The sequence below is a fragment of the Temnothorax longispinosus genome, chromosome 11 (assembly GCF_030848805.1).
Source record: "Temnothorax longispinosus isolate EJ_2023e chromosome 11, Tlon_JGU_v1, whole genome shotgun sequence".
Classification (NCBI taxonomy): Eukaryota; Metazoa; Arthropoda; class Insecta; order Hymenoptera; family Formicidae; genus Temnothorax; species Temnothorax longispinosus.
Window position 1 is genome coordinate 18,596,813 of NC_092368.1, and position 16,791 is coordinate 18,613,603.

General features: G+C 39.6%; 1 protein-coding gene across 3 annotated transcripts in view; it reads left to right on the forward strand.

The window, feature by feature from the left end:
• Positions 1-16,791, forward strand: part of LOC139821589 (protein apterous-like) — an 85,179-nt gene that overhangs the window by 32,211 nt on the left and 36,177 nt on the right. For 2 of the 3 annotated variants that reach the window (XM_071792754.1, XM_071792755.1), the window contains exon 1: positions 16,147-16,672. The exons of the other annotated variant lie outside the window; for it this stretch is intronic. In XM_071792754.1, coding sequence (XP_071648855.1) covers positions 16,628-16,672 — 45 coding nt within the window. In that variant the 5' untranslated portion in view covers positions 16,147-16,627. Of the gene's footprint in view, positions 1-16,146; positions 16,673-16,791 lie in introns of those variants that run through there. 3 annotated transcript variants of the gene reach the window in all.

Genomic DNA, 16,791 nt, shown 5'->3' on the forward strand with positions numbered 1-16,791 from the left:
AAGACGCTATTAATTTTACATACGGTAAAATAGATTTGTGACATTAATAATTTATCTTCTTCGATCAGTTTAGGGTTGTGTGTGACTTTTTCTTAACGAAAATTCAATTGGATATCAGCAATTTTCTTTTGTATGTTAATATTTGTATAATTAAGACATCGTTTGCCTTTGATTCAGCTTGCTACGTGCATTTAAGTTGCAAGGCCTGTGCTTCCGGGAAACGTTCACGGCTAGAATTCTCTCAAAGCGTGGTTATATGAATTATACAGATACGCGGGTATATATATTTCAGTCAATGATCTGTGAGGCGAAAGACGACGCAGATAAGCCTTGACAGCCTCGATTCAAGATAGTCACACGTCTCTTCAAAGCTCGCGCACGCTTCATTCTTAGGGCCGTATTTATAGTCGCATTTCCACCGAGAAACTCAGCTAAAACCAGTTTTGAGACGCGATACGGTTCAATAGATGAATCTTGATATTCAATTTGATATTTGTCACATATTCGTCACATTTCATCGCATTTCAAGAAGCGAGGAATTCCGATGAAATATGATTGATCTTGATATCGTACATAATAGCAGTTGTCTGTTTCTCGCGGTTTAATAATCTGTCTTTGAGAAAAGATCGGATATTAATATACATGTGTACATATACATATATAAATATGAATATACATAGGTACATACAATATGTTTTGAATTTTGAATTATTTAGGCGTATTAAGATGAGAAATGAGATTGTATATTATCTAGTGATTTGAAGATGACTTGTGAAAAAAGATTGCGCTTAAATATAAACATATCTTATAATAGAAATGGTTAGATTCCGATAACTCTGGCGCCTTAATTTGACGATGGTTTCTGGTAGTACTTTTAATGCTGAACAAAAAATTATATAGGTCTTATAGGACTAACTGCTCTGGTTTTCGAGATATACAGTGTTAAAGTTAAAAATAAATAATATGAATTTTTAAATAATATATCTATGCTAAGCAAATACTGTTATGGTTCAGCTTCACGTAAAGAATGTACACAAGAACACGCATACCTTTTCCACTCGAGACAAAAACGTAAACAACGTAAGATATTTCGAGGTCTCGCCTCTGACTTGAATATAGGGCGAAAAAAGGTTTATCATTGTCACGCTTCGTGTTTTCAACTTTTCACGCGAACCGAGGTTTACCCCCACCTCCCCCTTGCTTTCGGGCGAAGTGCGGTAGCCCCTCCCTTGCTTACGTGTGTACTGTTTATACACACACAATATTGAAGTATTATTTAAAAATTTATATTATTTATTTTTAACTTTAACACTGTATATCTCGAAAACCAGAGCAGTTAGCTCTATAAGACGTATATAATTTTTTGTTCAGCATTAAAAGTACTACCAGAAACCATCGTCAAATTAAGGCGCCAGAGTTATCGGAATCTTGCCATAGAAATTGATTTAATTAATTAAAAGATTATAAAGATTATTGACAATTTTTTAGCAGAGTCCCTGCCTCTGTCGGCCCCTGTACCCCCATCCCTAAAAAGTTTTAATATAACCGAAACTTGGAAAGTTGAAAATTTGTGTGCCGGTACCGGGGTCATGCAGGTCATATGTTTGATGATTGATCAGGGTTATTCACATGTCAAGGTAAGGAAAATGGACTAAATTCCTAATCTTTTGTGTCAAGAATTATCCTGAGTGAAAAGTTCCTTTCACATTATTTTCCTTTCTATTCGGTCACCTTTCTTCATCTACTTATCCGCCAACAAAATATTTTTACATGTTAGTAATGGAGATAATGCTCGAATAATTGTTTTGACATTTCTCCTATGAAAATAGCAAGACGTCTTTTAACAAGTAAGCTAAAACAGATCTCGGTAATTGTATAGATGGGGGGGACCACCTTGGATGACCTTGATATTTTAGTATGTTGTCAAGGTCATCCTCCTGAGTGACCTTCAGAAGGTTTCAGCCCGCGCTCGTTATTCGTTAAAAAGTTATTAACAAAAAAAGTTTGAAAAATATAGCAGCTATTTTGAATATTGGAAGGCATAAATGACTAATACATATGTCGAAATAGTTCACGCATACACTTTCCACGCGAAACGAGGTGCCACATGTAATGGGTACGTGGCGTATTTTACAAGCTTGTTTATATATATATATATATATATATATATATATATATATATATATACATGCTTGGAACGCGCGCTATTTAAAACAAGGTTACTGCTTGTTTTGAACAGTTAATGTAGGATAATGTAGGAAAAAAGCACAACATTTAAATACTTTTAAAGCGCGTCACTAACCTACATAGGTTTAAAAGTATTTAACTGTTTAAAGCGCGTCATCTAACCTATGTAGGTTAGTGACGCACTTTAAGGGGGAATACCCAATTAGAAAGTTCGGAAAAATTAATTGTTCAAATTTTGCATTCCAAGCAAGGTGGAGGACTTATATTATGGACCTGGAATCGATGATTCTATGTAAGTTGAAAAATTTTCGCGATTTATTCATTGTTTAATTTTCAAACGCGTTTTTCTCGAAACCATGTTAAAAATCGGTGACCAAAATATCTCGGTAACCACTGAACCGATCAATTTGAAATTTATAGAGGTTATTCTATACATAATTATCTAGTCTTTGTCGTAGGATTTTTTTTAAGTGACAGTTTTTTTATTGGCAAAATAAACCCGAATTTTTCCTTAAAAATCGAACCCTTAAATTCAAACGCCCGCCATTTTGTCAAAAATCGATATTTTCAAAAACCCCTACGACAAAGACTAAATTATAGTGTCAATTTTAATAATCTTTTTGGTTTTTTGATTCTGATGATTACACATGAAATGGGAGTGGTCACCGCGGAGGACCTTTTTTTTGCGGCAGTCGACAGAACCCATGAATACTCCGCCAATATTGAATATTTTTTAATAAAAAAAATTAACATATTCTTAAAAGTGTGTACTTTCATGTAGAAAAAATACCAATACCATAATTCATATGGAAATCCGTACGAATATAGAAAACGGGCTAACTAAGAACCAGGCGCGGTAAATGATGCGCAAAAGTTTTATTTATATTTTTATTTTACATATTTACCAACCTTTAACTGCGTGCCGACTAGATTTGTCAGACTTGAAACACAGCTCCGGTTGGAGTAGTAAATCGTTGGAGTAGTAATTTTTTATGCATATAGCATCAAAAATTATATCGAAACAATTTAATTAGGTGTAGGGGGGGATTTTACTACTCCAACCGGAGCTGTATTTCAAGTCTGACAAATCTAGTCGGCACGCAGTTAAAGGTTGGTAAATACCTATGTAAAATAAAAATATAAATAAAACTTTTGCACATCATTTACCGCGCTTGGTTCTTAGTTAGCCCGTTTTCTATATTCGTGCGGACTTCGATTTTAACACGCTTGGAAATGAATTTTCACTGATTGCGCAATTTTTAGGCCACTTCTTTCTCAATCACATAACATTTTAGAAACAAAAATGTGAAAAGAGAGGTAATAATAAGAAGCGATGAACAGAAATCCAATAATTGGCAAAATCTGATTTCCACGAATAAGAGTTCGCAATCTCTTTTCCAATTAACAATCTATTTTAATTTACCTACTGTCTGCTTTTTAGAATAGTTTCCTCAAAGAAGGAAGAAGAGGAAATTGTTGCCTACCATTTCCAATAGACGAACTTCCGTTATCGTTAATTCAACGATCTTCTTCCAGATCGGATGTTACTCGATTAAGTTGTAAATTCACGATTGCTCACTTATGTCAAAGTAATCTTCGCGACACGTGCACGCAAAACTGTTGAGCGGCTTGGCATGATTTTAATGCAGGCGCGATTCTTTATCCACGTGATCTGTGACATGCCTAAGAACATAGGAACATGTATACGTCGATGTTTAATGGCTTTCAGGCTAGTTGAAGAAGACAGAAAGAGAGAGAGAGAGAGAGAGAGAGAGAGAGAGAGAGAAGGTAAAAAGCGTAGGGAAAAAGGGAAAGAGCGAGAAAGGCCGGTCGTTAAAAAGGATTTCCCTACGATATATCTTCATTTACGCGCGGTAAATAACTCACGTGTCCGCGCGTGTCGCGCCGCACTCTCGAAAAAATTGTGTCAACGCGACGGTCGGCTTACTTTTTCGCCGCCCTTCCGAAGAGGACTTGCAACCGAACGATACGCGGAAAATGGAACTTATATTGTTTTTATCTTCCTTGCACTTTCTCACTTTTGCTTCTCTTACCCGAGTCTCTCAAAATTTTGGTTTCGAGTTTCTACTACCCAAAATTCATAATCCCAGATACGTATCACGTATCACTGTGACAAAAGAAGAAGAGGTATCAGTCGCACAAAGGTTTTCACAACACCTCCACGGAAAGTCCGACTTTCCATGTTTGTAGAGCGGGGCGAAAATGACTAATTGCTCTCCAGGGCTTACTTTTTTCTCTAGGGAAGAAAATTAATACTTTCTGCCCCGTTAATCCCGTATAGCAGACATTATTTAACACCCGTTTGTTGTATTATATTGAAACATTAAAACGACACTTATACAGTAACACTGTTTAACGAGGGGTAATCCTCCAGGTCTCAAACACACTTTCCAGTGACGTTCATAAATAACAACCAGCTCCAACGCGAAAAGGGGGACGAAAAGGGAAGGGACGGGAAGGGAATGCCGGTACGCGGGAGAGTAAGAGACATCGAGTTGCTCAAGTCACATCACTACCGGCCGTTTGATAAGGCCGATAAAGCGCATAAAGAATGCTTGTCCCCGCGTCTCCCCCTCCCCTCCTCAGCCCCTTCTCGTTGGTATCTTAATGTCCGCGCGGCCGACCTGTCTTCCTCTCGCTCTCTTACTGTTAATCTTCCTCCTTTCTCGCCCTCACACTCCCCCCTTTTCGCCCCGGCCTCTCCTCGTCGATGCCATAAATTATGCGACTGCAGCGTGCGCGCAGCTGCGCCGATGCCTCGGGAACGATCCTCCCGATCCTCCCGATCCTCTCCCCGGTGTCGTACCGGTGGTCCAAGATCGAGAAAATCGACCGCCAAACCGGATTAAGGGGGAGATTAGAGCCGGATTAGAGAGGCGGATGAGCTGAAAGTTTGGATATGAGATACGCGCTAGGCCGCGGAATTTAATGCCCACGCAACACATCAGATCGCCACATCCTAAAGCGTGTCCTTCTATCAAAACTCCTGTGTACGTGACTTATCAACAAGGAAGTTACAAATAGAGCAAAAATTTAATTTTAGGAGGTGCGAAGACTTAAAAAAGAGAGAAAATAAGAATTCCCCTAAATGTCTATATACCCTAAAATTAATATTCATAAACATCTGTATCTAGAATTCATAAATATCTGTATATGTGATGAGGGTGTGAAGAAAATTATCTATGCAGATATCTATAGATATACACGCTCACAAAGTATATTCAGAAATTCTAAAAAGATTTCTAGATTAGATCTGGTTTTTTTTGAGTCAGCTAGATCTAACGTAATAATTCTCGCATATAAATCGAATCTCTTGGATTTCTATCTATGTAATAAATCATGTATATGTAATTTAACGATTTTAACATTCGAATATCTGTGCTTTTACAATTATTCACCAAAAAAGGCTAGCGAGATAGAAACGTAAACAAATATAATAGAAGCGGGGAAGTATTCGGATCTTTTGTACTTCAAAAACGGACGACAGGTATTTCACGCGTTACACGCGTGGAAACGAACACGCCCCGTTGGATTTTCCACGGATGACAGGTGTTATAATGCCACCGTGAAAAGTCTCGGGGGCAGCTGCCATTTTATTGGGGTCGGCGACGTGTCGGAAAAAAAAAACATTTTACGATGCGAGTGGTTGAGCAGCGGATTCTGAATGAGAGAGTTTCCAGTTATATGCTCATTTATAGTTCAATTGATGCACACCGCCGCCGCCGGTTCTCGATTGCACTCTATACACTCGTCGAACCCGGGATAAAAATCATAAATCCCGAGTTAGGAATGCGTCAACCGTAAAATAAGCGATTATACATTATAGGGTTTATTGTAAGCTTTATGTCTTTCTCGTTGGATACATCTACACAAAGTTAGGGATGTATGTTATATTTGAATTGCATTGGGTTTTTTTTCCGTCAACAAGCACAGTCATCTAATATTTCCGTCTAATCTACAAACAGGTAATTTTCTATTATTTTAATTCGTCCACTTCTATCAGATTAACGTTTAATCTCGGTTTAACTCACTTCTAATTCTTATATGCATTTCTATTAATCATGCAGATTAATTTTAATTCTGGTTTAACTTGCTTTTCATCTTTTTCTAGTTCTAAGAGTTAAAGTAAAAAAAAAACATAAAAAGTAAGTTAAACCGAGATTAAAGTTAACATACATTGGTAGAAATGGACATTAGAACTAAAAAAAATATATATATATATAAAGTAAGTTGAATCGAGATTAAAGTTAACGCGGATTAATTTTACTCTTGGTTTAACTTACTTTTTATCTTTTTCTAGTTCAAAGAGTTAGAAAAACATAAAAAGTAAGTTAAACCGAGATTAAAATTAATCTACATTGGTAAAAAAAAGGACATATAAAAGAGGCTTCCTGCATAAATTATCTTGATTGTGTAAACTTTATCTCGAGATGGCCAGTTGACCGAGAAATAAATAAGGAAATAAATATCGGGAAGAGATATCGTTGACGTTTGCATGCATTTTCGTCGGCGTTGCGCGCACTCACGTAACCCTCTGTAACTCTCTCGGTCGAGTGCATCGAACGCGTCGCGTCGCTGCAACCGCGCCGACGAGGATGCACTCCTCGCGAGGTGCGTCGGGAAGAAGTGCGGCGCAACGTCACCCTCTTCACTCTCTCGAGGGGCTGCGCATCGCGGGCTGGCGTCTGATTGATATACGGACTGTTAAGTGTTTGCAATAACCGACGTTTATATCCACCTCTAATACATCCAGCCATAAATAACTGGCCACTTCGAGGTCCGCCCGCGAAAGCCGTGCCCTCGAGAGATCGAACGAGGCACACCAGCGCGAAAACGTCGAGTTCCTCCTTCCTTTTTTGTCCTCTTTCGCCGTATTTGCGAGCCAACACCGGCTCGCGCAGTTGAAAATAAGACGAACGTTCCGAACGTAAAGCTGATGCGAATTATGTAAAAGCCTAGCGAACTCCTCTAAAAGGTTGTAGATCTTCGATTTTTGGAAAATCGATCCCGGAAATAAATGCTCCCGAATGCTTCGTGATCCCGGGAATAAAAAAAGTAGGCTTTTGTTTCTTCAGGTTCTTGAATCTTTGAATAAACAATTTTGATTTTTGGAACTTTTTGATTTTGGAGATTGGCAATTCTGCAAGTTGGAAAGAAAGTGAACAGAGAATAAGGGCTGGCTTTAGGGTTCACAGGTGCGTTGCCGCAAGGATCTTTTAAGAATGGCCGATTTCTGAGATTCGAAACAGCATAAAAGGGCGTGACGACCCGTGTGAACGAATGATTTCACACAAATTAACAAAGCATGACCGCCCATTTAAAAGAATTTCCAACGAGAAATCGGCTCGTGCCCCATGCACTCTGTTATGCTTCTATTATATTTTATGAAAGCTAAAAGGATGAAGATCACTTTCTGAACGCTTGTTGTTGTTCGCCGCAAATAAAAACCAAAAACCGTTGTCTAACTGTCTATCATATCGTTTATCATATATTGCTTATTATATCTGTAACAAAGTTTAAGAACAAAAAATTTGTAAAAATTCTTAAAATTTTAAATTTCCAGAAATTATTAAAATATAAAAAAATTTAATCTATATAGATACCAATTTCCAAAGAATATAAATAATTTACAAATACTATATAGCGCACACAAAATTAATTAAAAATTTTTCCAAGATTTTAAATTTATAAAATTTAAATACATAACATCTCTCTCGAAAATCTAACTAGATTATTGTCACTGACATGACACATTTTTTTACGCAAGAGTGTGGCGGCTTGAGATGTCGGGGTTGGGTTAACTAATTTGATGTTTTATCAATCACGAGCTGCCACGTCGGCGGTTTCATTGCGACGGGGCTTTTTCTGGCATGATGGATGAATCCTGGAAGTCTGTAATATGAAACGGACGGGGTTCAGGACACACGTCCTGTCGCGCACGGGCTGATCGCATTGTTTATGAGATTTTTATGGAGGTGAAATATTGGGGGAAACACGCACCCTCGCGATAAGCCGGATGATAAAACGCCATGGAAACGTCCCATTTTTTTGCCTAAGCGCTCCGCAATTAGCCGCAGATCTAATTTTTGGAAGAATTATCGCGGTGTACAGGAATAATTAAACTAGAAATAATTAAACATTTTTTAAAACAAAAATAATAATTGGCTACTTTTAGAGGACGAAATACACACAGAGAGGATAGCGAATTCTGAAAGCTATATTAAACTTCAACGCACCATTTTTTACATGCCTCATGTGCACGGTACATAAATTATATGTGTGGAATGACGAACATTATGTTATGCTCCTTCTGTACCCGTTTCTCCCAAATAGCTATATTCGCAAAAAAATCGTACGAGGGTAGATCGAGCTCAGAATATTGCCGCTTTTCCCACAATAATAGCGCACGTGAGCTCATGGTAGGGCGTAGAGCCCATTTTTTTACGAGTATCCCTTACACGTCAGATCAGTTCTCGTCAACATGTCGTGTTACTTTACACGGCGGATTTAACCGTCAAGCAGCTTGCATCGCACAAAACAGTTTTGCGCGCTTTCACCCTTTTATTTTCGTTTTATTTCAATGTTTGCTCGGATTTATTGCCAAATTATTTATCATTCATCAATTATTTTATACATTTTATACAATTGGTGATACTCGAGATTTGTGCTATTTATTAATTTTATTTGCAACTTGTGCAACTTGCGCTGTCAATTTTTGAACGTTTTAAAAATTAAAAAAAAACTTTTTAAATTTTTAATAATTAGAGACTAGTATTTTCTTTATATATTTATTGGTGGATATGAATCCTATAGAGACGCACAGATTTAAAAAAAATACGAATTAATCAAAATGTTAATAATCAAAATATTAATTGTTTCACTTGTAGCGTCAGATGACAGTCACTTTCCAAGTTTTAATCTCGTCTGAGAATCGAAGCGATTTGTATTCGCAGAGCTCGAAACGCTCTGCATTCGACGCGACGAGGGATAAGGCTGAATTCGGGCTAAATCTGAAATAATAGGCGATCGGAGCCCAGCAATTGGCCCGTGCCGGATTTCAAAGCCGGCGGCGGAAACGTGACGCACGCTTCGAAGTCGCGAATCTATCTTCGATTCTGACGTGCCTCGAATCTCGCTTAATTAATAGCCTTATAGAATCGCGTTGAAGGAACCCTCCTTCGATCTCGTAGAACTAGTCGGCAAAAGGGCACGTGCTAGCCACGTGTCGGTAAGAGGATATCCGTCCGCGCCGTCCTAAGAGGACGCTTTCGATACAGGAGGAGGAGGAGGGAGAGAGAGAGAGAGGAATCGTTACCATTGCCACGAAATCTCACACAGGTGCCATTTCCTTTATAAAAATTTGCAGCAATAGAGATCCACTTTTAATAACTCGATCATTTTTATAGCCAATGGTATTCCCGATTTCACCTATTTTTAAGGTCTCAGGACTTTAATGAACGTAGCTTACATTTAGATCTTCTATAAATATTTTAAATATAGTCTCAAAGATTTTTTTTTTAATTTCTTCCGATATGCTTTTCATAAACTTATCAAATTTTAGTACCACTCGAAAAATCATTGCGGACCCTAAAATCCCCCTAAAGAAACAGTTCAGTTTTTGGAAATATGTTTTCAAGTCAAAGACTCTTACAAACTCAAAACAGAAAATTTTGAAAAATATTTTTATTCGTTTTCGAAGTATCTTAGCCCCTTGTCAGGAATCAATTTCATCCCGCCGATGTTTTTCTCTCTCCGGATTTTTTCATCCTCTCCGCCGGAGCAAGGACCGCTCCGCAGAAAAGAAAGGCCCCGAGACATCGCGCATACTAATTTCTCGCAAACTGCCGGCCAGCGCGTCGAGCCCGCGTCGTGTCGGCGCGAGTGGCCCGACGAGATTTCCAATTTTTTTCGCCGCCGTTTTGTCCGAGCCCTCGCGCGCGCCGCACGGCCGGCAAAAGCACCGCGGCTCGCCGTGCAGTTTATTGCGATTGCGAGACTCGGCGCATACGAATCGCGCGCATTAAGTACCGCGAATATAAACGCGCGCAGAGTTCATTCTCGAGAACACTCATAGACGGGACGGCCGGCATCAGCCGCTCGCCCGAACGAGATTTTGCATCGGGACGGCGCCAGACGAAGCGCCGTTTTCGCATCGATAATTTTCGAGGAGCTCTTTGCGAACGATGCGTATAATGCACGTTGGAGAATTGATTTACGCTTCGGGCAATCGAGCCGAAATGATCGAACGGCCCAGGTTTCGAACGTGTAGGTATATAGATATCGAACGAAATGTTTTCGTACTGTGAACAATTTAAAAAAATTAAATCGTATATATATATATATATATATATATATATAATTTTATTTATTACAAGATGTTTTAATATAAATATATATAATATATTTTGTTACAAATTATATTTAATTATTTTTTTATTATATATTATATTTATTATATACTATATTATATATTATACGCGTATTATTATATTTATATTTATTATATTTATTATATATTAGATTTATTATACAAGAACCCCTTCTTTTTATAGCTCAGCATATTCAACAGTACTCGCTCGCTTGATATAATATGTATTGTGAACGTTGTTGTAAACTGAGAGATGAATAAAATTTTTGCGCGTGAAAATGAAGCGGGCGAGCACTGTCGAATGCGCTGAGCTATAGAAGAGAGAAGGGGCTCTTTAGAACCATTCCGTCAGACGGTCTGGCTCTCCCTTGTAAACCCCGTCGTCGAGCAGGCACGTGTTACCACGGAACACGTGCCTCCTCGACAACGAATCACCCAGCTCTCATAATCCACGCAGCGCTCATTGATCGGCACGCGCTGCTGCTCTACGACCTGGAAATCCCGCCAATAAAGTGACCGCGTTAGGCGAGAGATGTGAGTCGTCCGGGTGACGTATTATTACAAATAATGGCGCGCAGAACGATTGATCCCGCTCCGGTTTCACAAAGTTTTCGGATATTTCCTCGATTAAAGGTATCGCGTAACGGTCCAAAACAAAATAAAAGTGTTTGTGCAATGTGGTGTTAAGGATATACAGGTCAAAGCGGTTCAAATATAGTTTAATAGCAATAACAGTTTTTGGGATAGAAAAGTGTGCAAGATTAAGATCCGCTTCTAGGTTAGTCAGTAGCTTGAAAATAATTCTAGTTGGAATAATTCTAGTTCTATAAAACTCGAAACTTTTTGTTAGAGATAGCTTGTCTTGAACTCTACTTTGTACTTTATATTTAGAAAATACAGATACGTGATACATGTAAGGTCATAATAGCTTATTCTTCTTTTGAAAACACAAGATTAGTATGCATAGCTCGCAAATTACTTCCTACACTGTATACTGCTTACGAAACTTGAACCAACCTTTTGGATACAAATTTAGTTTCCGACAAGCGGCAAGCAACCTCACTGAAAAATCAGTAAGGGTTTCGTCTAGAGCTATAGAACATCGGTTAAGGATTAATCGATTGATCCTCCGTGATCCTCCTTACGAACTAAAATCCTAGAATATTCTTCATTCGTAAAAGAGGTGCTCGTGAGGATTGACAGTAGTGATCGGCAGCGTCGGCGGTGGCATTGCCTTGAATGAGCATGTAATCCCCCGTAACTATTCAGTAGCGTGCGTTTCCGATCCGTCTGAAACATTCTCTGTTCGTTGCTTCCACAATGGGCAAGCGGCGTTTTCTTGCCAGACATTTACGAGTTCCTTGTCCATTGTAATATCGTTGTCGCCCTACGTATTAGTGTTTGTAGTTTTCGCCGCTCGCACAGAACTCTGCATTCTCTAATATGTCTATTACAAAAGTTGCTTGGTTCGGGAAGAAAGACAGGAATATCAGTGATGAGTTTGATCTTATTGAGTATACGCGTAAGTAAAAAGCGTCATGTAAAAATTGACTTGAATATTTTTTAAGTATACACGAAAAAAAATGATGTATTAGCATCATTTTTTGTATCTACAGCATCAGTTATTGAGATAAAATTTATCGATGCAACATCAATATTAATGAACAAAAAACATCAGATAATTGTTTTAATAATTTGAATATTTGGTCCAATAATATCCAATTGAATTAACTATTTATGCTTGTGGCAGCCCGTGACGTCGACGTTTAATTGAAGCAACTTCATTTTTTTCCGTGTAGAAACCCATGTTTTTTATATGACAGTCTTTATCTACTCATAAATCCTAACAAATTTTCAGCCTAACGCGGTCTGAAACTTTACTTTATTTAGTCAACACATTTTCAGATTTATAATATTTTAAATTCATGCTTGTATCATTCGATTTAGGTATCAATACATTGTGAACACAATAAATATTCTAGACGTTGCAAAAATTATTTCTTAATATTCTAACGTCACTAAATTTCTTCCTTTTTTCTTATTTTTCTTTAAAAATTGCTATTCTACAATTTAAAACACATTATCTCCTTACCTAGTTTGCAATGGTATCATATGTCACCTTGGTAATAACGTGTTTATGTATGTACAACGATTCAATTGTAGACGAAAATATACGAAGATTTATGTCGCAACTGTCACACTTAGAAATCGAGGGTTCTATGCGCACGCCTTGGTTCGTTTGTGCTCCCGAATGTTCGCTGTCCGAACATTTATAAAGTCCTGCTCATTGTAACGCCCGTTGTGGACCCCGCGTGTAACCGGCCCGACCGCTCATTGTCGCGTCCTGCTTCTCTATACACGCACGAGATTCGCGCGTGCCCGCGGCTTGCTGGCCGCAGACAATGGCGACAATGACCACTGGGTGGACCATTTAGCTTAGAGGCGACCCGAGAATGACCAGCCGGACTGCGGAAAGCGCGGACCTTTTCCGCAGCTCAAGGTGCGACCTTTTAAGCGTCGAATTGCATTGCTCGCCAGGCATTGATCTCCGAGACTCGATATTTCCCTGTTCCCTGATGTTAGACATAGAAATGTTCATAATGCTTGATTATTATCAATCAAATCTTTAATTCGTAAATTATGCGTGCAGAATTTTATCGCAAATCTTTGGAGTTTGGATTTTTAAGTGTTGGATTTCAAAGTCCCTGAAATCATTGCTTTTCAAGTAACTTTAAGTTTAAATTCAAATTTTTATAAACAAGTTTTTCCTTTATCGAGTTTAAAAATTCTTGAAAGGTTTTTTGTAATCTTTTAGTGTTTTCTGTTAAACAATCTACTCAAAACTTTACTCGATTTCATTCAAGTTTGGAGTTTCCAGTACTCAATTTGAATTTACGATCCTGGTTTCTAGCTCTGTCTATGTTACTGCTCGAAACCGGAAGACTAAAGAGCGAAAATTCAGCAAACGCAAGCCCTTTCAACCAGGATCGCAAGGGTTTTAGCCAGAGACAAAGCTCAAAAGCGCCAGCGGCTCTCTTGAACCTGACCACCACTTTCAATTCGGAAGCTGCTTTACGGTTTACCGCTCGTAAACCATTCCCGGGTTGTGAAAGAGAATAATACCGAAAATATTGGAGAGTTTCAAATGTCCAAGCATATTTCCGCGCGCTATTTTGCGATGGCGAACAAAGGCATGATCGCGATTTACTAGAAGCAGACAAAGTTCTTTTTAAGTGAAATTTTTAAGTGAATATTAAGCATTTTAAGTGAACAACGCGCGCAAAAATTACAAAGTAATTTATATGCAATTACTCCATTTCTCATTACTCTCTATATTTATCCCAAATTATATAAAATCTTTAAATTATATAATATCTTCGAAAATTTGAACGCAAAGCCATCGAAAAATAGTTACATTAAATAATGATTAATTCATATTTATATTCTTTCTTCCTCTCCTTTATTTTGCATTATCCTCCCTAGTTGATGCAACACATCTTACGCAATTTTACTCGCGACAATACTGCAGTTTAGATGGGACGTCGTTCATCTCGAGGTTGCTCTTTATCAACGATTCATCTCGCACTAGAATTTGAATACACAGTCTCGCGAGACGCGACATGGTCCCAGGGAGTAACCTAGGAGTCCATCTCGTGCAGCGTCGACAGCTCACTTTGTCGACGTGTTTTTCTGCATTCCGCTGGTCGGCTTCCCCTGTAAACACTCGCCGCGGAATAAGGCGACTGCGGGCAACGATGATAACGACGGCGCGGGTCAAGCGGGACGCGAGTGCTGTTTTCGCGGATTCCATCATCGGGACACCACCGGGGCATCGCATCAGGAATTTCTGATCGGAGAGCGACGGTTTCCGTCTACGTTGTGACAAAACCGGTTTCTCTTTATGACGGGATATCGAATGGTCACTCTACGGTCTCTCTTTCTCCCCCTCGGCTCGGAACTTGTCTCTCTCCCCCACTTCCACGTCGTTTTTTGAGCAAAACGCAACCGTGACAAGAGGGTAAAGGGTTTAAACATTACGCTGGAACAGAAAAAATGCTGTTTGTTTTTATTGTGTGTATCTCTTTGTAAGAAGTGCCTGATCTTGTGAAAGCTTAAGGAATTCTGTTTGAGAATCATAAAAATGTTACGATAGTCTATCGTGAGTATTTGTCCATTGACAGTAATGTCCATTTTTACCTATGCTGACTAACTTTAATCTCAGTTTCATTTACTTTTTATCCTTTTCTACTTTTAAGAATTAGAAAAAGATAAAAAGTAAGTTAAACCGAAATTTTAAAGGTAACGCAGATTAATTTTAATCTCAGTCTAACTTACTTTTTACCCTTTTCTAATTTTGAGAATTAAAAAAAGATAAAAAGTAATGTGTTAAATCGAGATTAATGTTAATCTGCATTGGTACAAATGGGCATAAATATAATATCTAAGAAAAATAAATCATTATTCTGCAGCACCTGTTTTGTACTGATGAGAATTATTAAGTTAGAAAAAGAAAAAGTATCAATTTGTATATAATACGTATTTGATTATACATATATCTGGACATCTTATATCTCTATAAATACATGATTCCATTTTTCATATTTTAGAGTAATATTGATTGACGTACAGTATCAAGTTTTAATGTACATATAAATGTCTTCTAAGTTGTCATAAAAAAGACATTGAAGAGATTTTAGAGGATATAAAACTCTCTTCAAACGGTTATAAAAAAACCTTTGAAAAAAATTTTAGAAGAAACATTACTGTAGAAAGATGTATATTTAAATTCGAGAACTTATTTCGCTTTTAAAATGTGTAACTGTAATAAAGTTCTTACATGGATATGACACTCACCAGAAACTTGCTAGAAATGTCAGAGAAAACTCTCCTAATCATAAATTTCACGTTTCAAAGCGGAGGAAAGCTTATGGAGGAAAGAGATGTTTTTCTTCTTTTGTCGAGGAAGAAAAGATCTTCTGGTATTTCAACACGCACAATTTATGATTACCCTGGAGGTTACGACAATGCGTGGCGCAGCGGCGCCGGCTTCCTTTTCTCCCTCGATCTTCCTTCTGCCCTTCTCGAGGCAAACCCGTTCGCCGGGAATGAACGCTTCATCACAGCGCGCGCGAGACGCAAAAGGGGTGGTGCCCACATATCGCGCGACGAGTGGGGTGGCGTGGGAGTGGCCTCACGCGTGCCCAGTGCCCGCCCCCTTTCGCGATGTTGCCACTGATTCCGATTTCGTCGCCAGGCGGCGCTGCCAAACACCCGGGAACTGGACTCGGCCTTGCCGGTACCCTCACTCCGTATCGCGGCTCCGGCTCGTCGGAACCGTTCGGAACCTTACCTTGGCGCAGCAGAGTCGTTCCTCGTCTCGTGCGCATCAAAAGCTCCGTTCGCCGTCGCGTTTTTCTCACGGAGCACATGGTCCCGGAAGATCACCCCCTTACACTGAACGTTCCTCCGGGAGTAAAGGAACAGTTACGAATGGGTGATCCTTCATCAGTGTGACCAGTGGGCGAATTATTTGTTCAGTGCGAGTGCGCGAACGCTCAATTCGGTGGTTCTTTTTTTTCTTTTTGGTCGTCGCAGTGCACCGGGGGGCGATATGGAGTATAGACCGCGAAGTACAAATTCTGGATTGTCGATGACACCGATGACGGATAGCGGACTTCAGTGCTAATCTGTGAAGTGGCATGGGTGTTCCTCGCGTATGATAATTCGCGGGACTGTCGTCAATTTCGTTATAAAGAATCGCGAGATGCACCCGTGAGGGTTCCTCCCTCGACTATTTTCAAAGGTGTCACGGAGGGATTCAACCCCCTCTGCGTTAGTGTCGTGATATCGGGGAGTGTTTGCGGGGGGAGGTAACGCGAGAGAGGAGAGGACTCGAGGGGTGGACGGTAGAGGTGGAAGGAAGAGAGGACTCGAGCCACAGCGGACGCCATCTCCGCGTTATCGGCAAGCGGACCCCTCGGGACTCCCCCCCGAGCAACATCGGCGTCGCGCACCCTCGGCGGGAACTACCCCGCGACAGCGGCCACCCTGATGGGAGTGTATGAGGAGCGCCCTCCTACCACCGGCATGCACTGGGTGAGTGTCATCCCTGTGTCCGCGTTGCCCATTGGCCGCTGCGCACCAGCTGGTACACCCCGCCGCCCGGGGCGGAAGCTCCTCGCTCAGATTGCGAATCTGCGATAGCATCTTTGCCT